The sequence below is a fragment of the Myxine glutinosa genome, chromosome 10, assembly GCF_964187855.1.
Source record: "Myxine glutinosa chromosome 10, kmMyxGlut1.1, whole genome shotgun sequence".
NCBI lineage: Eukaryota > Metazoa > Chordata > Myxini > Myxiniformes > Myxinidae > Myxine > Myxine glutinosa.
The window spans coordinates 111,826,225-111,848,368 of record NC_136270.1 but is presented as its reverse complement, the minus strand read 5'-3'; the positions used below and the strand labels follow the sequence as shown (position 1 = coordinate 111,848,368).

At 56.7% G+C, this 22,144-nt stretch overlaps 1 protein-coding gene across 7 annotated transcripts in view; it reads right to left on the bottom strand.

Annotated features, from left to right (window-relative positions):
• Positions 1 to 18,800, bottom strand: part of FBXL18 (F-box and leucine rich repeat protein 18) — a 207,424-nt gene extending 188,624 nt beyond the window's left edge. For 2 of the 7 annotated variants that reach the window (XM_078786002.1, XM_078786007.1), the window contains exon 1: positions 18,710 to 18,800. Coding sequence is in view for 2 of the 7 variants with exons in the window: in XM_078786007.1 (XP_078642133.1) it covers positions 18,710 to 18,727 (18 nt within the window). In the remaining 5 variants the exon portion in view is untranslated. Of the gene's footprint in view, positions 1 to 18,332; positions 18,598 to 18,705 lie in introns of all 7 variants that reach the window. The other 5 variants (XM_078786008.1, XM_078786001.1, XM_078786003.1 and 2 more) reach the window with 5 other exon arrangements.
• Positions 18,801 to 22,144: the final 3,344 nt, after the last annotated feature.

Here is a 22,144-nt window from a genome sequence, read left to right as displayed (position 1 = left end):
TAGAAACCATCACGGCATATCGTCATTCACTTGAACTTGATACTAAATCGAGTCCAATCACAAATTAATCACAAAATAAACTTTTAACATCATTGTTAATGTTTCCTTCATTGTAAAAACTACCAAGTCAACAGTTAAAAGGATTTTGAGCCGATGGGTGTTACGGCCTCGGCAAGATCGATGGAGACAGCGATCTGTTCGCTTATACACCGCCCAAATAGCTATGTGGATTTCTCTCATGTAGAGATGAAACTCGCGGCGTTTGAACTTTGGCGGAGGTCATTATTTACTTTTAATGATGTTTATATACGAATCAAAAAGAAGATAATTGGTTTTGGGTCGTCCTTTCCGCATATCTCGTGGGATTGTGAGTTGGAGAGATGACCGTAATGACGGGGAGGGGGTTGGCATTCTCTCAAGCAGGGATTCAACCCATGTCCATATAAAAGGTCTTTGTCCGAGGTCACCGAGTCCAATCGGTGCAGCCGTTGTGCGGCACCCAGGAAAATAACGTTATGTGGGAGTCCAAACCTGAAAATGCTGGAGGCCAAAGCTGAAATTGCAAAAACAATATAGCCTATTTTACTCAAGGGGATCCAAGGATTACCCACCTATAATATCGTTGCGATCAGTTCAGCCGTTTTTGCGGTACCTTCGAACGGATGGACAGACAGACGGACAGACAGACGGACGGACATTTGGTGAATTATAGTAAGATTTACAACTTTCCTTACACACTCCATAATATGATAATACATTAAATCATGCACATTTTACCTTAAATATACCATGTCCACCAACCAGCATGACCACACCACATACCTCTGGATCAAACTGTATTTCAAATGTTCTAACTGTCGCTTTTCTTTTTTTTTGCATGCTGCCGTCTCCTAACAACCACCGATTCCTAGCAACATTGACTTGTAGTATATTTAATTCTTATATTGTACTGTATTTACATAAATATCTCATGAATAATATTTTTACTATTTGTATTGTATTTGACCAATTCGATTTGGTGTCGTTTTGTGATATTAAAGAAAACTTGTTTTAATCTGCCAACTGTAGCTCCCTATGCTAGCATAAGTCTGACTAGTTGTTGTAATTTATTGAGAGTTGAGAGTTGTGTGTGGTTTCTCTCACAGTCCTAATTATTTCACCTGCAACTGTACCATAAAATCGCTTTTTAGGAATGTTGCTGTCTAAGAAAAGCATTCGGACAATGTGGAATGGAAAGCATCTCGTTTTCAAAAAAATTGGTGTGAAATTTATTATTATGGATGTCAATTTGCAATTCTAAAAAGGAAATTGAAGTGGAAGTTTGGTTTTCCTTTTTTAAATTCAAGTTATTTTGCATATATATCATCATGAAGCTGATGAAATACAAATTGATAACAAATTCATCAATGAACCTGAAGATGTTTCCGCATCTTCGTGCAGTTGTCAGTTTATTCCTGCACATGTTCTGGACCCAATCAGACTCGTACATGTGCAGGAACAAATTTGCAAAGAAAGCAGCAGGATCTGAACCCATGGCTATCCCCTCTGTCTGCTGGAGTATCTTGTTGCCAAATGTAAAGAAACTGTTGTTTAGCAGAAATCGAATACTTTCTTTGAGTTTACTTTTTGAAAAACTGCTATATTGATTATCCTTTGCAGACCAGTGTGCTCTGTTTTGATATACATTAATGTATACTCTATTACCTCCTGCAAATGCTTTATCTATTGCTCTGTCCAATGCAGTTACCAGCTTGTCATGTGGAATGTTTGTGTACAATGTGGAAAAATCAAAAGTTGATAAACATTTTGCCTTACCCTTGTTATTAATGTTGTGCACACTGTCGATTACCGGTTTGGAAGTCAATGATCCAGAATTTCTTAATACCAGAATAAAACGTCACTTTTTCATGGTAGTTTTTTAAGCATTTATAGATTAGTTTCATCGCCGCTGTAATACTGCCCGACAAAGGTTTCATACTACATTCTCTACTTGCGATGATGAACCTCATCTTACAAGGGTGTTTGTGCATTTTTGGGATCCAGTAAATGAACGGTAATTTATGGTGTTTATCCGGAACTAACATTCTTCTCACCGTTGAGCGATTTGTATGGTGTTGTATCAAGTCTTGTATCAAGTCTTGTCTTGTTGTATCAAGAGAACCGGACTTCCGGTTCCTCGGGCGAGTGAGGCGTGCTTCGAGCTCTCCACGGCATCGAAGTTTGAGTGTTTTCCCATTCTTGTCTTTGTCAAATTTCCACTGGTTATTTTGCTGTGTACGTGTTATTGTGTGTTTCTAGTTGGTGTTGGTTTGTGGTTCGTGCAAACTTGTGTGTAGTTAATCGTTTTCTGAGTCGTACCTCGTGCGCGGCCTGGTGACTTGGGGCTTCCCTCCCCCCGTCGGTGTTTTGTCGGTTTGGGTTATTTCCTTCGCTGTATTGCTTGTTTCTTTTATTTTGTTTTCTCCCCCTCACCTCACCTCCTGAGACAAAGAATTCTATATTGATTCTTTCTCTCCCCCCGGACACGTGCTTGTTCGCTCTCCTCCTCGTCTCGGCTTGTGCCCCGCCCCCTGTATCTCGTTTTCTTCCGCCTCTGCTCCTTCTTCTCAAATCCACGTTCTCCCTTGGAGACTTTTCCCGGATTGTTTTTTCATCGTTCTGTTTGGATATTGTTGGAATATGTTTAAACCGCAGCCGTGATGCTGACGCGCCCCCCCCCCCCCCCCCAGAATTTACATGTTTTAAACCTTTCCCAGTGTGTACCCTGGTCAGAATAGGTACACCGTATCCCTGCGTGTCGTAAGAGACGACTAAGAGGGTTGGCGTCAGGAAGAGCATCCGGCCATAAAAACATTGCCTCAAAAAGAGAACCATGACAATCACAAGTACATATGGGCAGGGTGCAGCCCGAAGTGGAGATCGGTTTCTGAGGTTTGGGACATGGAATGTGGGGACAATGACAGGGAGATCAGGTGAAGTGGTGGAAGTATTGGTCAGAAGAAGAGTGGACATATGTTGTGTGCAAGAGACGAGATGGAAGGGAAGTGGTGTGAGAATGGTGAAGGGTAGGCAGGGACAGAAATACAAGTTTGTGTGGCAAGGGTGCCCGGAGGGCGTGAATGGTGTTGGTGTCCTGTTTTCTGAGGAGTTTGTAGACAGTGTGGTGAGTGTGACTAGAGTGAGTGATAGGTTGATGATGGTGAAAATGATGATTGGAAAGCTCTTGGTGAACGTCATCTCGGGATATGCTCCGCAGGTTGGTCGAAGCGATGAAGAGAAGGACAAGTTCTGGTGTGCGATAGAGAAGCTGATGGAAAACGTGAAAGATGAGGAAGTTGTTGTGGTGGGAGGAGACCTGAATGGACATGTGGGAAGGAGTATGGATGGTTTTGAGGGAGTTCATGGGGGTTACGGATATGGTGTGAGAAATGGAGAAGGTGAAAGGATTTTTGAGTTTGCTGATGGAGCTGATTTGTTGATTTGTAATACTCAGTTCCAGAAAGAGGACAATAAGCTTGTTACATACACGTCAGGTGGGTCGACGACAACCGTTGACTACCTGATGGTGCGTCGGCGAGATAGGGGGCACCCCCGGGACACAAAGGTGATCCCGGGGGAGGAGGCTGTTTCACAGCACCACTTGGTTGTCTGCGACATAAGGGTGAAAGGTGCGAGAAGAGCTCGGCGGGTGAAGTACCAACCGAGAATGAAGGTGTGGAGGTTGAAAGAGGTGACAGTAAGGCAGGCATTAAAAGAGAGGCTGAGTAGGGTAGAGGATGATGTGGTTGAGCTTGAAAGTGGTTGGATGTCAATGAAAGCTAGTCTGTTGGGAGCCGTTGGTGAGGTATGTGGATGGACAAAAGGACCACCGAGGCACTCGGAAACATGGTGGTGGGATGTTGAGGTTGGAAAGAGGATTGACGAGAAGAGGAAGAAGTTCAAAGAGTGGCAGAAGGCGAAGGGTACGGGAGCAGAAACAGCAGAGCATGAAAGTTATAAGGCAGCCAGGAACGCTGCAAAGAAAGAGGTAGCAAAGGCGCAGGAGGCATGTAGGAAAATGTTCGGAGAACGCTTGGATTCGGAAGAGGGTCAGAAAGCAGTATTCAGGATTGCAAAGCACATAGCGAAAGAGAGGTGTGATGTGATGGGGGTGAGTTGCTTGAAGGATGAAGTGGGACAAATCGTTGTCGACCCAGATGGAATTAAAGGAAGATGGAAAAGATATATGGAAATGCTGTTGAATACAGAGAATGAATGGGATGGCAACATAGAGAGTAACCCAGTTTTAGGACCGGCAGAGAAGATAACTGAGAAGGAAGTTGAGGAAGCGATAAAAGCAATGAAGAGTGGAAAAGCGGGAGGGCCGACGGGAGTTGTGGGAGATATGTTGAAGGCAGCAGGAAGTTGGGGTGTGAAGAGAATGACAGAGATCTGTAATCTGGTGGTGAAAGAAGGCCGCATTCCAGTGGATTGGGAACTGAGTACCCTCGTCCCTCTATACAAGGGGAAAGGTGACCCTCTGGAGTGTGGCTCGTACCGAGCGATAAAGTTATTGGAGCATGGAATGAAGGTATTGGAAAGGGTGTTGGAGAGGAGGATAAGGAAGAAAGTGAAGATTGACGAAATGCAGTTTGGATTTATGCCAGGAAGAGGAACGACAGATGCGCTTTTCATTGTGAGGCAGTTGCAGGAGAAGTACATGGATAAGAGGAAGAAGTTGTTTTTTGGGTTTGTTGATCTGGAGAAAGCATTCGATAGGGTTCCACGCAAAGTACTGACATGGGCATTGAGGAAGTTAGGAGTGGAGGAATGGTTGATCAGAGTAGTGATGTCAATGTACAAAAGAGCACGCACAGCTGTAAGGACGAAGGACGGGAACAGTGGTGAGTTTGAGGTGAAGGTGGGAGTGCATCAGGGGTCGGTACTAAGTCCACTACTATTTGTAGCTGTGATGGAGGTGCTGGCTCAGACCGTAAAGGAGGGTTTACCGTGGGAGTTGTTGTATGCAGATTATCTGGTGTTGATTGCGGAAAGTATGGATGGACTGAAGGAAAAGATGAACAAGTGGAAGGAATGTATGGAGACAAAAGGTCTGAAGGTGAATATCGGAAAGACAAAGGTGATGGCAAGTGGTAAAGCATGTGGTGAGGTGGAAAGAACTGGGAAGTGGCCGTGTACTGTGTGCAGGAAGGGTGTCGGAGTGAACTCCATTCAATGTACAATGTGTGCTGAGTGGGTTCATCAAAAATGTAGTGGTCTGAGAGGGTCATTTACCAGTGTGGCAGCTACATTCAAATGTAAGGTGTGCACAGAGGGAGCTGCAGATGGAGGAAATGTTGAGTTGGATCTTGGAGACGGCGTGAAGCTGGAAGGTGTGAAAACACTTTGCTACCTCGGAGACATGCTGAATGGAGAAGGTGGATCAGACTCGGCAACGGTTGCTCGAGTGAGATGTGCATGGAAGAAGTTTCGGGAACTGAGTGGCGTGCTGATGAGGAGGAGAGTGTCGCTGAAGCTGAAGGGAAAGGTGTATGCTGCATGTGTGAGAAGTGTTATGATTTATGGGAGCGAGACATGGGTAATGAACGTAGAGCAGCAACGAAGGCTGGAAAGGGTGGAAATGCGAATGGTTTGATGGATGTGCGGAGTATCGTTGAGAGAGAGGAAGACAAATGATGAATTGCGAAAGATGATGGGAATATTGCCTGTGATTGATGCTGTGAAGAGGAACAGGTTGAGATGGTTTGGTCATGTATTGAGGAAGGATGAAAGTGACTGGTTGAGAAGAGTGATGGAAGTTAATGTAGAAGGAAGTAGAGGACGGGGAAGACCGAGAAAGACTTGGCTAAAGATGGTGGAAGAAGAAATGCGGGCAAGGGGGTTAACAAGGAGAGATGCAGAAAATAGGGCAAAATGGAGAAGATTGTCATGGGGACCGCAAGGCTAACCCCCGCTCTCGCAGGGAACATGGCCTTAAAATGCATGTTGTTGTTGTTGTTGTTGTTGTTGTTGTATCAAGTCTGTTTCGTTATCGTTACTTATTTTGTAGGTCTTTGAAATTCCCGTGTCTAAGCCTAATTCTTCCAAAAGTGTTTGAATGTAGAATGTTTTACATACAAATGCAATATTATTATTTGGTTCGTCAATTGGAACAATAACATATTGTGTTTGAAGCTGCCTTAAGCAATCGTGTCTCTGGATTGTTTAAAATTACCTTCGGATTATTGATTCAAACTTTTCTTTTCAAATAAACAACTCTCCTTTTCACATGTTTCTCTACCTCCTCCAACCATAAAGCCATTTGTGTGTTTGGTACTTTATGTTTATCAATTTGTTCTTTCATCCATTCGCCCAGTCCCATCATTGTAAGTTCCATTGCTTTATTCCAGTTTATTCTTTTGTTTTCTCTATAATTTGGTCCTTTTGTAAGTAATGCACGTAATCTTTTATCTTTCACTATTCTGAGATCACCTGTGATGACGTGTTTATGATGTGGATCTTTGAATGCGGAATGTTCACAATTACAATGACGTGTGTTATTTAACCATTCCTCCACATCTATAGATTGCACATTGTCCTTGTAGTTGAAGATCTTTCCCCGAATTGAATTTCCCAAAGTGTACACAACTCTTGGTCGCTCTCTCTGTCGTATCGTTTTTGGAAGTTTACTCCACACTTCCTTCTGTTGTAGTATTTTCTCTATATTGATCATTTCCACTCCTTTGTTATCAAACATAATTTTGATGATATTGTGGCGGACACAAAAGCCCACTGGCGTGGTGACATCATTCCACGCACCAAGTGGGCGGTGGCCACGTCCGAGGGGTAGGCGTGGCCTCATGATAGACACCGGGCGCCCAGCCCGGAGCGGTACAGTGTTACAGTGTAGTCTTGAATAAAGGCGTTTATATGTTACCGCTTGTCCGCTTCCTCCTTGCTCACAAGCAGCGCGCGTAACGCCGCGCTTTACTGGTGACCCTCGACGTTGGATCTGCCGGAGCGATCCTTCCACACGCGACGCCATCGCCATGGCCGCCTTCGTCAAACTTCCGGAATTTTGGGAGGCTCAGGCCGAAGTCTGGTTCGTCCAGGCCGAAGCCCAATTTCAGCTTCGGCACCTCACCGGCGATGACACGCGCTACTGCCACGTCGTCGCCTCCCTCGGGCCCGGCACGGCCGCTCGAGTTGTGTCCGTCCTTCGCCACCCACCGGACGGCCACAAGTACGAGGCACTCAAGCGGCTACTCCTAGCCACGTTCAGCCTCACGGACGACGCACGGGCCGACCGCCTCCTGGATCTCCCCGAGCTCGGTGAGACGCGCCCGTCGGTCCGAATGGACCATATGCTGTCACTGTTGGGCGACGAAGCCCCCGGTTCGCTATTCCGGGCGCTTTTCCGTCACCAACTTCCAGCGCAGGTTCGCCTCGCGTTGGCCGGGACCGGGCTAACGGAACCCCGAGCATTGGCGGCCGAGGCGGACAAGTACTTCGCCGCTTCGGACACGCGGGCGAGCGTTGGCGTGGCCGTCACGGCCTTCGACGCTGCTGTTCCACAGCATCATCTTCTACAGCACGCTGATGTTCCACAGCATCATCTTCTACAGCACGCTGATGTTCCACAGCATCATCTTCTACAGCACGCTGATGTTCCACAGCATCATCTTCTACAGCACGCTGTGGTTCAGCAGCATGCTGATACGCACCTCGTGAACGCCGCCACGCCCCGCCCACCGCCGCGGCGAAAACCGCCACCGCGGGGAAACCCGTCGACTCCACCGGCCTGGCGGAGCCAGCCGCGCTCCTCCAGCTCCACCACCTGGTGCTGGTTCCACGCCAAGTTCGGCCACGAAGCTCGGCGGTGTCATCCGCCGTGCTCCTTCAACGGCTCGGGAAACGCCCGGGCCGGCGCTCAATTGTGGCGATGAGCGCCGGCCGTTCGAGCAGCCTGCTGTTCATAACGGACACCTTCTCCGGGCGCCGTTACCTGTGCGACACGGGAGCACAGGTGAGTGTCATTCCCGTCGGCACGTCAGACAAGCACGCCGCGGGTGGGGGCCCCGCGCTGCTTGCCGCGAACGGGACGCCCATCCGTACGTACGGAAAACGCTGCCTCTCTCTGCGGTTTGGAGGGCAGGTTTTCCGATGGACGTTCGTCACCGCCGACGTGCCCATGGCACTGCTTGGCGCGGACTTCCTGTGCGCTAATGGGCTCCTGGTCGACGTCAAGCGCAGACGGCTTGTCCAGGCCGAGACGTTCAGCTCGCTCGCATGTGCGTTGCCCAGCTCAACGAGCGGCTTGCCAAGCGGCTTGCCGAACGATTCGGTTCCGGCCACGTTGGTCTGTACGCTTCCGGCAGCGGACGCATTCACCCGCCTCCTCGCCGGTTTCCCGGCCCTCACGCGGCCCACCTTCTCGGCGGGGGCCGTCAAGCACGGGGTGGCCCATCACATCCCCACCGTCGGGCCACCGGTCTACGCCCGGGCACGCCGCCTCGAGCCGACGAAGCTGGCGGTGGCAAAAGCGGAGTTCGCTACACTGGAGCGACTCGGCATCGTTCGGCGCTCAGAGAGCGCTTGGGCGTCGCCGCTGCACATCGTGCCGAAGCCCGGCGGGGGATGGCGACCGTGCGGGGACTATCGCCGTCTCAATGACGCCACGACTCCCGACCGCTACCCCGTCCCCCACATTCAGGACTTTTCCGCCCGTTTGGCGGGCAGGTCCTTCTTCTCGAAGGTGGACCTCATACGCGGCTACCATCAGGTCCCCGTCAGGCCGGAGGACGTCCCGAAGACGGCGGTCATCACGCCATTCGGACTCTTCGAGTTCCTGCGCATGCCCTTCGGTCTGAAGAATGCGGCTCAGGCGTTCCAGCGACTGATGGACAGCGTCCTGCGCGACTTGGATTTTGTCTACGTCTACCTGGACGATATCCTCGTCGCCAGCGCGTCCCGCGAAGAGCACCTACGCCACCTCCGCACGCTCTTCGAACGCCTGGGCCAGCATGGCCTGATTGTGAACCCCGCAAAGTGCCGGTTCGGCGCCGCCACAATCGATTTTCTGGGGCACCGTGTCACCAGGCACGGAGCCGTCCCCCTGCCGGCCAAGGTGGAGGCGGTGAAGGGGTTTCCGCGCCCCCGCACGATCAGAGGGCTGCAGGAGTTCCTGGGCATGGTGAACTTTTACCATCGGTTCCTGCCCCGTATCGCCCAGCTCCTGCGCCCCCTGCACGAAGCTCTCCGAGGTAAGCCGGGCAACGGCGACGTTACCTGGACCGAGCAGATGGACACGGCGCTCACGGGCGCGAAGCTCGCCTTGGCTAACGCCACCATGCTCGCGCACCCGGCGCCCGATGCACCGATCGCCCTCACCACCGATGCCTCGGACTACGCGGTGGGCGCGGTGCACGAGCAATGGGTGCGTGGAGCTTGGCAACCGCTGGCGTTCTTTAGCCGGCAGCTTCGCCCGCCCGAACGCCGTTACAGTACCTTCGACCGCGAGTTGCTCGGACTTCACTTGGCGGTCAGGCACTTCCGCCATCTGCTCGAGGGCCGGGCGTTCACTGCCTTCGTCGACCACAAGCCGCTGATCTTCGCGATGGGCAAGGTCACCGAGCCGTGGTCGGCCCGGCAGCAGCGTCACCTCTCGGCCGTGTCCGAGTACACGACGGACATCCAGCACGTCGCGGGGAAGGACAACCCGGTGGCGGATTGCCTTTCCCGGGCCGTCGCCCACGCAGTCCACCTCGGCATCGACTATGCCCGGATGGCAGCGGACCAGGCCGCTGACCCCGACGTCCAGGCCTTGCGGACCGCCGTCACGGGCCTCCGCGTCACCGAGGTGCCGTTCGACGGTGCGGGCGTGGCCCTCTTGTGCGACGTCTCCCTCGGGCGTCCTCGCCCCATTGTGCCCGCGGGCTGGCAGCGCCAGGTGTTTGACGCCATCCACGGCCTGTCCCACCCGGGCGCGAGGGCCTCCCAAAGGCTGATCGCCGACAAGTTCGTCTGGCATGGCCTCCGGAAGGCCGTCCGCGGCTGGGCCAGGACATGCCTCGCGTGCCAGCGCGCCAAGGTGCACCGGCACACCCAGGCCCCGTTGGCCCCGTTCACGGTGCCGGAACGCCGGTTTGACCACGTCCACGTGGACCTGGTGGGACCTCTGCCCCCCTCGCGGGGTTTCACCCACGTCCTCACCATGGTGGACCGCACCACCCGGTGGCCGGAGGCCGTGCCCTTGGCGTCGACAACGGCGGCCGATGTCGCGCAGGCTTTCATCGCCACCTGGGTCGCCCGGTTCGGCGCCCCCTCAGACATCTCATCCGACCGCGGCCCCCAGTTCACCTCGGAGCTCTGGGGGGCGGTTGCGCAGGGGCTCGGGGTCCGGCTGCACCGAACCACGGCCTACCACCCCCAGGCTAACGGCCTGTGTGAGCGATTTCACCGCTCATTGAAGGCCGCGCTCCGGGCCACCCTCCGCGACGGCGGCTGGGTCGACAGGCTCCCCTGGGTCCTGCTGGGCCTCCGGACGGCGCCCAAGGAGGACCTGCGCGCATCCGCGGCGGAGTTGGTCTTCGGGCAACCGCTGCGGGTGCCGGGCGAGTTCCTCCCCGACTCCACGGCACCATGGTCCGCGGCACAGCAGCGCTCCGCTCTGCAAGAGACCGCCCAGAGGTTCGCCCCGGTGCCAACGGCATGCCACGGGCACCCACCGACGCACGTCGCCCCGGAGCTTCGCACGGCGGAGTACGTCTTCGTCCGCCACGATGCCCATCGGACACCACTGCGGCCCCCGTACGACGGGCCTTTCCGCGTGCTGGAGACCGGGGCGAAGCACTTCACCCTGGACATCGGCGGTACTCCTGACCGCGTTTCGGTAGACCGCCTCAAGCCGGCCCACCTCGATGTGGACCATCCACCGCCAGTGGCCCGACCCCCACGTCGGGGCCGCCCTCCTGCGGGCGGACCCCCGGCACCGCCCAGCCCCGCCGCCACGCCGCCCCCCGGTCCTGCACCCATCCCAGGAGCAGCCAGGGGCATCCCACCTGGCATCCCTGCACCCCGGACGCCGCCGATCGCCAGGGGGCGCTTCGGCCGGGTCATTCGTCTGCCCCGCAAACTGGCCCTCCAGGTGCGCGGGAATTCTGGGGGGGCGCGTGTGGCGGACACAAAAGCCCACTGGCGTGGTGACATCATTCCACGCACCAAGTGGGCGGTGGCCACGTCCGAGGGGTAGGCGTGGCCTCATGATAGACACCGGGCGCCCAGCCCGGAGCGGTACAGTGTTACAGTGTAGTCTTGAATAAAGGCGTTTATATGTTACCGCTTGTCCGCTTCCTCCTTGCTCACAAGCAGCGCGCGTAACGCCGCGCTTTAATATCATTGTCTTTTCTACGAATGACTTCTTTAGGTTTCTCACTGTACATTTCATGGTCAATCATGTCCAGAATTGCTTGTGTGTCACAAATCGCACTTTGCTTTCGGATAAGTGTTCCCTATTGGCTAATCCAGAATGGCCACCTCCTACACACCTACATCCTGGATATCAGACAACTACAGCATTACCTTGTCGAGGAACACAAATACTCTGAGGATGGTTAGTTCTCAAGGAATCTCATTCAGCAGGGGGCTGTCCTGCTTTACCTTCCATTTTGTTTAATTTTATCACTTTCATACTTTGAAATGTAGTTTAACAAACACATACAAACCATATATATATATATATAAAAGCAACGATTTGCGGTTGGGAGTAAATCCAAATGACTCCATGGTAAGATCTCCAACCTTTAATTGAACAAACAATGACTCAACGTTTCGATTAACAACATGTGACAAAGCCACACCCCTCCGTTAATCTTCCTCAAGAGTGATAAAATCATCTCAACATCCCCTTACATGCAAAGTGGGCGAGGTATATGCAAAGTGGGGTGGGCAATGCTGGACAGCCAATTAAACCGTATCACACCGCTCACGTGAACGGAGACGTTATTGACCAAATTCAAAAATCAACCGCATATTAACAGATCAAAATAATCCTGTAAGCAATGCTGGATTATAACTCAAAGTGTTTAGAAAATCAGGAACAATCATTACATTTAATTAAAAGTTAAACTTGTAAACAATTAAATTGTAAATTAAATTAAACATTGTGATTGTGGTCATTGTGATTGACCACAATAAACATTGACCACAATAAACATGAAAACATCGTTGTCATTGTGATTGTAACAGGGAGGAGGAAGGTTGTAATGGCGGTGGTGGGGGAGGAAGGTTGTGGTGGCGGTGGTGGGGGAGGAAGGTTGTGGTGGCGGTGGTGGGGGAGGAAGGTTGTGGTGGTGGTGGTGGTGGTGGTGGGTGGGAGGAGGAAGGTTGTAGTGGCGGTGGTGGGGGAGGAAGGTTGTGGTGGCGGTGGTGGGGGAGGAAGGTTGTGGTGGCGGTGGTGGGGGAGGAAGGTTGTGGTGGTGGTGGTGGTGGTGGGTGGGAGGAGGAAGGTTGTAGTGGCGGTGGTGGGGGAGGAAGGTTGTGGTGGCGGTGGTGGGGGAGGAAGGTTGTGGTGGTGGTGGTGGTGGTGGGTGGGAGGAGGAAGGTTGTAGTGGCGGTGGTGGGGGAGGAAGGTTGTGGTGGTGGTGGTGGTGGTGGGGGGGGGAAGGAGGAAGGTTGTGGTGGTGGTGGGGGGGGAGGAGGAAGGTTGTGGTGGTGGTGGTGGGGGGAAGGAGTAAGGTTGTGGTGGTGGTGGTGGTGGGGGGGGGAAGGAGGAAGGTTGTGGTGGGAGGGAGGAAGGTTGTGGTGGGAGGGGGGAAGGAGGAAGGTTGTGGTGGGAGGGGGGAAGGAGGAAGGTTGTGGTGGTGGTGGTGGTGGGGGGGGGAGGAGGAAGGTTGTGGTGGGAGGGGGGAAGGAGGAAGGTTGTGGTGGGAGGGGGGAAGGAGGAAGGTTGTGGTGGGAGGGGGGAAGGAGGAAGGTTGTGGTGGTGGTGGTGGTGGTGGTGGTGGTGGTGGTGGTGGTGGTGGTGGGAGGGGGGAAGGAGGAAGGTTGTGGTGGGAGGGGTGAAGGAGGAAGGTGGTGGTGGGGGGGGAAGTCATTTTTTGTTCAATTAAAGGTTGGAGATCTTACCATGGAGTCATATATATATACAGGGTGGGTGGAAAGTCGCTCCCTATTTTAAAGTACTTATGAATTAAGACAGATAGAACTAGAACGGGCACTCGGTAGAGCGCATACCTTCGCCGCAGCTACTGTTCTGTACTTGGCATGGGAGTGTAGGGAACAGAACAGTGAACAGTTTGGTGCTGATTTCATGCAAATCGGATAAGAATTGACCGAGTTATGACAAATAAAAATACGATTTTGACCTTTTCGTGACCTTGACCTTGACCTTTGACCCGATTGCTCCCAAAATCTAATCAAATGTGTCCCGTATAATAACCAATCATCCCACCAAATTTCATGCAATTCGGTTGAATACTTTTTGAGTTATGCGAATAACATACACACACACACACAGACATACAAATAAATACACAGCGATCAAAACATAACCTTCCGCTTTTGCGAAGGTAATTATCTATAATTAGATAGAGTTAATATATATATATTATATAATATTGAAGGAGCTGTGGCTCCCACGTCGATCGAAAGAATGGACGCGACAAAAAGCTTGAATTCATCTGAGCTGCTTTATTAGAATCAAACACTCAGGCACTCTGGGAAAAACGTTTTACGGTCGGCAATATATATCTATTCCGCCAGGGGGTTTGCCCAGGCCTGGCGCCAGGGGGCGTGGCCCCGCGGGCAGGCTGCGGCCTGGCAAGCCGAGGGCGAGCCTGCCCGGGCGTCCCGACCGAGGCCTGGCAAGTCGAGCGCGGGCCTGCCCGGGCGTCCTGGACGAGCCCGGCCTGGTGATCGCTCCGCGTCCTTGATAGGTGCAAGGCGATTGTGTAACCCCAGCGGCAGCCGCTACACACGTCCCCCCAGAATCGACTTGCACCGACAGGGTCAACTTGAGGGGGGTCCTGATGACCCGGCCGAAGCGACCCCTGGTGGGTCGTGGGAGGGGGTCCGGTGAGGTGGTGGGCGGTCGAGTGGGGGGCACCGTCGACGGGGGGCGGCCTCGCCGCGGCGGGAGGGCCACCCGTGGTGGGTGGTCGACGTCCACGTGCGCCGGCTTGAGGCGGTCCACTGCAATCCGGTCCGACCTGCCGCCGATGTCGATGACGAACGACTTGTCGTCCCGTCGCAGCACCCGGAAGGGCCCGTCGTACGGCGGCTGGAGTGGCCGCCGATGTGCGTCGTGACGCACAAAAACATACTCCGCGGTGCGGAGTGCTGGGGGGACGTAGGACTGGGGGTCACCGTGGTGGGATGTCGGCACGGGGGCAAACCGTCGGGCGGCCTCCTGGAGGTCCGAGCGCTGGCGAGCTGCGGACCAGGGGCTGGTAGCGTCGGGCACGAATTCGCCCGGGACGCGTAGCACCTGGCCATAGACCAGCTCGGCGGTGGATGCCTGGAGGTCCTCCTTGGGGGCCGTGCGAAGGCCCAAAAGGACCCACGGCAGCCGGTCGGCCCAACCGCCGTCTTGAAGGCCGGCCATGAGCGCGGCCTTCATGGAGCGGTGGAATCGCTCGCACAACCCGTTTGCTTGGGGGTGGTAGGCCGTAGTACGGTGGAGCTTGACCCCCAGGTTGCGGGCGACCGCGCCCCACAGCTCGGAGGTGAACTGTGGTCCGCGGTCTGACGAGATGTCCGCCGGTGCGCCGAAGCGGGCGACCCAGGTGGCGATGAAGGCCTGCGCCACGTCGGCGGTGGTGGTGGAGACGAGGGGAACGGCCTCCGGCCACCTGGTGGTCCTGTCCACCATGGTGAGCAGGTGTGTGAACCCTCGTGATGGGGGAAGGGGGCCCACCAGATCCACGTTGACGTGGTCGAAACGTCGTTCGGGCACGGTGAAAGGTGCCAGCGGGGCCTGGGTGTGTCGGTGGACCTTGGCCCGTTGGCAGGCGGTGCAGGCGCTGGTCCAATCGCGGACGTCCCGACGAAGGCCGTGCCAGACGAAACGCGCCGACACCAGCTTCTGGGAAGCTTTCCGGCCCGGGTGGGAAAGGCCGTGGAGGGAGGCGAAGATGCGGCGTTGCCAGGTGACGGGCACGATGGGGCGAGGCCGGCCTTGGGAGACGTCGCAGAGCAGGACAGTGTCCGCGCAGGGGATGTCGGCCAGGCGGAGGCCCGTGTCCGCCGCCCGGAGGGCTTGCACCGTGGTGTCGGTGGTTTGGTCCGCCGCCATGAGCGCAAAATCCACGCCCAGGTGGACCGCGTTCGCGCTGGCCCGGGAAAGACAGTCGGCCACGGCGTTGTTTTTGCCGGCGACGTGCCGGATGTCCGTGGTAAACTCCGACACGGCGGAGAGGTGGCGCTGTTGGCGGGCCGACCATGGCTCCGTGACCTTGGCCATGGCGTAAACCAACGGCTTGTGGTCGACGAACGCCGTGAAAGGTCGGCCCTCCAGGAGGTGGCGGAAATGGCGGACGGCCAGGTGTAGACCGAGGAGCTCCCGGTCAAACGTGCTGTATTTGAGCTCGTTCGGCCGGAGCTGCCGGCTGAAAAAAGCGAGTGGCTGCCAAACCCCGTTCACCCATTGCTCATGTACGGCGCCCACCGCGTAGTCGGAGGCATCCGTGGTGAGGGCGATGGGAGCGTTGAGCACCGGGTGAGCGAGCAGTGTTGCGTCGGCGAGGGCCCGCTTTGAGCTTTGGAAGGCCGCATCCATTGCTGCGGACCAGGCGATGTCGTGCTTGGCCGGCTTGCCCCGGAGGGCTTCGTAGAGGGGCCGCATGAGTTGAGCAGCGCGGGGCACGAAGCGGTGATAAAAATTCACCATTCCCAGGAATTCCTGCAGGGCCTTTATGGTGCGGGGACGCGGGAAAGTGGTGATGGCCTCGACCTTGGTTGGCAGCGGCACAGCCCCGTTCTTGGTGATGTGGTGGCCCAAAAAATCAACGGCCGTCGTGCCGAAGTGGCATTTGGCCGGGTTGACGATGAGGCCGTGCTCGCTGAGGCGCCCGAACAGTGTTCGGAGGTGGAGGAGGTGCTCGGCCCGGGACGTGCTGGCGACGAGGATGTCGTCCAGGTAAACGAAAAGGAACGGCAGGTCACGCAGCACGCCGTCCATCAAGCGCTGGAACGCCTGAGCCGCGTTCTTGAGACCAAACGGCATCCGCAAGAACTCGAATAAGCCGAACGGCGTGATGACTGCCGTTTTAGGGACGTCGGCCGCCCTGACAGGTACCTGGTGATATCCCCGTATGAGATCAATTTTTGAAAAAATGACCCGTCCCGCCAGACGGGCGGAGAAGTCTTGGATATGCGGGATCGGGTACCTGTCGGGTGTTGTAGCGTCATTAAGACGGCGGTAGTCGCCACACGGGCGCCATCCACCCCCCGGCTTTGGCACGATGTGCAGTGGCGAGGCCCACGCGCTATCGGAGCGCCGCACGATGCCGAGGTGCTCCAACGCGTCGAATTCGGCCTTCGCAACGGCAAGCTTGGCTGGGTCGAGGCGGCGGGCCCTGGCGTAGACCGGCGGGCCCGTGGTTGGTATGTGGTGCTCGATCCCATGCCGTACTGCGACGGCCGAAAACGTCGGCCGCGTGAGGGCCGGGAACTCCGCGAGCAGGCGAGCAAACTCGTTCGCCGCCGGGACGGTGCATGCCAGCTCGGTCGGCGCGGAGCTGCTCAATGTGCATACCAGGGAGCTGAAGGTTTCAGCGTTGATTAAACGACGCCGTTGGACGTCCACCAGCAGTCCGTGTGCGCAGAGGAAGTCGGCGCCGAGCAGAGCCATGGGCACGTTGGCGGTTACAAACGTCCAAGCGAAGCGTTGGCCGCCGAAGCAGAGGGTGACGTTGCGCGGGCCGAAGGTGCGGATAGTCGATCCGTTGGCCGCAACCAAGGAGGGGCCGCAAACCGCGGATTGCCTGTCCTGGTCAGAGGCGGGCATGACGCTCACTTGGGCGCCGGTGTCGCACAGGAAGCGCCGTCCGGACGCTTTATCCGTGATGAACAGTAAGTTGCCCGTGTGACTGTGGCCGGCGTTCATGGCAGGTAATGAACGCCGGCCTGGCCGTTTCCCGACCCGCCGAAGGTGCACGGGGGTCGGCATGTCCGGGCCTTCTGTCCGAACCTGGCATGATAGGAACACCACGCTTGGTCGGGTGGAGGCTTCGGACGTCGTGCTGAACGTGGTCGGCTCGGTATAGCGGCCGCCAATTGCGTCGGCAGTTCGGCCGTCGAACGCGCCGGGTGCTCGGGCGCCATGGATGGTGCATCAGGCGGCGGCGGGTCCCATGTCGCCGCTGCGATGCGCTGTCCCGCGGCGGAGATTTTGTCGGCTTCTCTGGCAAGGGCCCGGGGATCTGTGATCGTCGTGCTTGCCAGGGCGAGGCGTACCGGGTTAGGCAGCTGACGGAGGAACAGCTCCCGGAACAGGAATGCCGGAGAGTGCTCGCCGAGCAGCGAAAGCATGTAGTCCATTCGCTCGGAAGGGCGCGTGTCGCCGAGCTCCGGCAAATCGAGCAGGCGCCGTGCGCGTTCCGCCGCTGGGAGGGCGAAAGCATCGAGGAGAAGCTTCTTAATCGCGCCGTATTTGTCCGCGGCTGGCGGTCTCTCGAGGAGGCTCAGGGCGCGGGCTGCGGTGGCTGAACCGAGCGCAGCGACCACGTGGTGGAAGCGGGTGTCGTCCGCCGTGATGCCTCGCAGGGCGAACAGGGACTCCGCTTGTGCGAACCAAACCGCCGCGTGAGCCTCCCAGAAGGTAGGCAGTTTAAGGGCGACTGCCATGTCCATGTCGATAGGTCACCAATGAAGGAGCTGTGGCTCCCACGTCGATCGAAAGAATGGACGCGACAAAAAGCTTGAATTCATCTGAGCTGCTTTATTAGAATCAAACACTCAGGCACTCTGGGAAAAACGTTTTACGGTCGGCAATATATATCTATTCCGCCAGGGGGTTTGCCCAGGCCTGGCGCCAGGGGGCGTGGCCCCGCGGGCCGGCTGCGGCCTGGCAAGCCGAGGGCGAGCCTGCCCGGGCGTCCCGACCGAGGCCTGGCAAGTCGAGCGCGGGCCTGCCCGGGCGTCCTGGACGAGCCCGGCCTGGTGATCGCTCCGCGTCCTTGATAGGTGCAAGGCGATTGTGTAACCCCAGCGGCAGCCGCTACAATATATTATATAATACACACACACACACACACACACACACACACACACACACACACACACACACACACACACACACACACACACACACACACACACTGGCGGCGGCATGACTTGCCAGTTGTACCACCTACCTCTCGTCTGGGACGGAGAGGACCAGGAGCTGTATCGAATAAATGCAAACTGTAAATTGTTTCGAGTCGAAAGATATTAATGCAAGACCCAATAGTGTACGACGAGTACAAAATGCCGATTCCGAGTAATTCTTGTAATCACGGAGATAACCCCAAGAGCACGGGATGTAAGTAGAGTGTGCAGATCCCAGTGGGGACCCTCAATCCCTCCACAGGCAATATTCGGTCGTTGGCATCAATAACACGCGCGTTCCAAAGACAGCGCCTGAATATGAATTACATTTAAAAGAAAGCAATATAAACCTCTGTCTTCAGTATTCCAAATATTTAAAAGTGCATTTTAACATTTGCTTATGCAGCATCTGAGTAACACTGACCTCAATTACGATCAACATGCAACAAACACGTCCGGGTGGCGCTGCTGCTATAAGATACGTGACGTCAGCGAGCGTCCGCCTTCATTCCTGTGACGTCAGCGCGCATCCGTTCTGAGTCCTGGGATGTCGGCGGTTCACTCCAACGCCCCAAAGTATTTTTTTTTTATGATACGCTCTACTCAATCCTTGTTTGACGTTGAGCGTTTAAAATGATCACGGACAAACTAACATAAGTTGGCAATATGTGACACATGCTTTGATATACCGTTAATTGCCTCCCCCCTCCTGCATTGAAGTTCCTCGTGAGGGAACATATTTTACATTTATATTAAAATACTTTTGGAGCGATAGAGCGAAGTGAACAGTATTGCAGCTATACACCGCATATCTAATTTACTCCGAGACCACGTGATCATGTCGAATGTCTGTTAATACGTTAAGGTGCGCCAAACATCCCAAAACAAAACAAATAAACTGACGGTTTTACCCCTGAGAACCTCTTCTTAACCACTGAGAAAATGAAGACGTTAAATGGTATTAAAGCGCGGCGTTACGCACGCTGCTTGCGAGCAAGGAGGAAGCGGACAAGCGGTAACTTATAAGCGTCTTTATTTCAGGAGCTCACTGTATTAAACACTGGCGGCTGGCGCGCTCCGGGCTGCGCGCCCGGTGTATATCATGAGGCCACGCCTACCCTTCGGGCGTGGCAACCGCCCACTTGGTGCGCGGAATGATGTCACCACGCCAGTGGGCTTTTGTGTCCGCCACACGCGCGCCCCCAGAATTCCCGCGCACCTGGAGGGCCAGTTTGCGGGGCAGACGAATGACCCGGCCGAAGCGCCCCCTGGCGATCGGCGGCGTCCGGGGTGCAGGGATGCCAGGTGGGATGCCCCTGGCTGCCCCTGGGATGGGTGCAGGACCGGGGGGCGGCGTGGCGGCGGGGCTGGGCGGTGCCGGGGGTCCGCCCGCAGGGGGGCGGCCCCGACATGGGGGTCGGGCCACTGGCGGTGGATGGTCCACGTCGACGTGGGCCGGCTTGAGGCGGTCTACCGAAACGCGGTCAGGAGTACCGCCGATGTCCAGGGTGAAGTGCTTCGCCCCGGTCTCCAGCACGCGGAAAGGCCCGTCGTACGGGGGCCGCAGTGGTATCCGGTGGGCATCGTGGCGGACGAAGACGTACTCCGCTGTGCGAAGCTCCGGGGCGACGTGCGTCGGTGGGTGCCCGTGGCATGCCGTTGGCACCGGGGCGAACCTCTGGGCGGTCTCTTGCAGAGCGGAGCGCCATGGTGCCGTGGAGTCGGGGAGGAACTCGCCCGGCACCTGCAGCGGTTGCCCGAAGACCAACTCCGCCGCGGATGCGCGCAGGTCCTCCTTGGGCGCCGTCCGGAGGCCCAGCAGGACCCAGGGGAGCCTGTCGACCCAGCCGCCGTCGCGGAGGGTGGCCCGGAGCGCGGCCTTCAATGAGCGGTGAAATCGCTCACACAGGCCGTTAGCCTGGGGGTGGTAGGCCGTGGTTCGATGCAGCCGGACCCCGAGCCCCTGCGCGACCGCCCCCCAGAGCTCCGAGGTGAACTGGGGGCCGCGGTCGGACGAGATGTCTGAGGGGGCGCCGAACCGGGCGACCCAGGTGGCGATGAAAGCCTGCGCGACATCGGCCGCCGTTGTTGACGCCAAGGGCACGGCCTCCGGCCACCGGGTGGTGCGGTCCACCATGGTGAGGACGTAGGTGAAACCCCGCGAGGGGGGCAGAGGTCCCACCAGGTCCACGTGGACGTGGTCAAACCGGCGTTCCAGCACCGTGAACGGGGCCAACGGGGCCTGGGTGTGCCGGTGCACCTTGGCGCGCTGGCACGCGAGGCACGTCCTGGCCCAGCCGTGGACGGCCTTCCGGAGGCCATGCCAGACGAACTTGTCGGCGATCAGCCTTTGGGAGGCCCTCGCGCCCGGGTGGGACAGGCCGTGGATGGCGTCAAACACCTGGCGCTGCCAGCCCGTGGGCACGATGGGGCGAGGATGCCCGAGGGAGACGTCGCACAAGAGGGCCGCGCCCGCGCCGTCGAACGGCACCTCGGTGATGCGGAGGCCCGTGACGGCAGTCCGCAAGGCCTGGACGTCGGGGTCAGCGGCCTAGTCTGCTGCCATCCGGGCATAGTCGATGCCGAGGTGGACTGCGTGGGCGACGGCCCGGGAAAGGCAATCCGCCACCGGGTTGTCCTTCCCCGCGACGTGCTGGATGTCCGTCGTGTACTCCGACACGGCCGAGAGGTGACGCTGCTGCCGGGCCGACCACGGCTCGGTGACCTTGCCCATCGCGAAGATCAGCGGCTTGTGGTCGACGAAGGCAGTGAACGCACGGCCCTCGAGCAGATGGCGGAAGTGCCTGACCGCCAAGTGAAGCCCGAGCAACTCGCGGTCGAAGGTACTGTAACAGCGTTCGGGCGGGCGAAGCTGCCGGCTAAAGAACGCCAGCGGTTGCCAAGCTCCACGCACCCATTGCTCGTGCACCGCGCCCACCGCATAGTCCGAGGCATCGGGGGTGAGGGCGATCGGTGCATCGGGCGCCGGGTGCGCGAGCATGGTGGCGTTAGCCAAGGCGAGCTTCGCGCCCGTGAACGCCGTGTCCATCTGCTCGGTCCAGGTAACGTCGCCTTTGCCCGGCTTACCTCGGAGAGCTTCGTGCAGGGGGCGCAGGAGCTGGGCGATACGGGGCAGGAACCGATGGTAAAAGTTCACCATGCCCAGGAACTCCTGCAGCCCTCTGATCGTGCGGGGGCGCGGAAACCCCTTCACCGCCTCCACCTTGGCCGGCAGGGGGACGGCTCCGTGCCTGGTGACACGGTGCCCCAGAAAATCGATTATGGCGGCGCCGAACCGGCACTTTGCGGGGTTCACAATCAGGCCATGCTGGCCCAGGAGTTCGAAGAGCGTGCGGAGGTGGCATAGGTGCTCTTCGCGGGACGCGCTGGCGACGAGGATATCGTCCAGGTAGACGTAGACAAAATCCAAGTCGCGCAGGACGCTGTCCATCAGTCGCTGGAACGCCTGAGCCGCATTCTTCAGACCGAAGGGCATGCGCAGGAACTCGAAGAGTCCGAATGGCGTGATGACCGCCGTCTTCGGGACGTCCTCCGGCCTGACGGGGACCTGATGGTAGCCGCGTATGAGGTCCACCTTCGAGAAGAAGGACCTGCCCGCCAAACGGGTGGAAAAGTCCTGAATGTGGGGGACGGGGTAGCGGTCGGGAGTCGTGGCGTCATTGAGACGGCGATAGTCCCCGCACGGTCGCCATCCCCCGCCGGGCTTTGGCACGATGTGCAGCGGCGACGCCCAAGCGCTCTCTGAGCGCCGAACGATGCCGAGTCGCTCCAGGGTAGCGAACCCCGCTTTTGCCACCGCCAGCTTCGTCGGCTCGAGGCGGCGTGCCCGGGCGTAGAC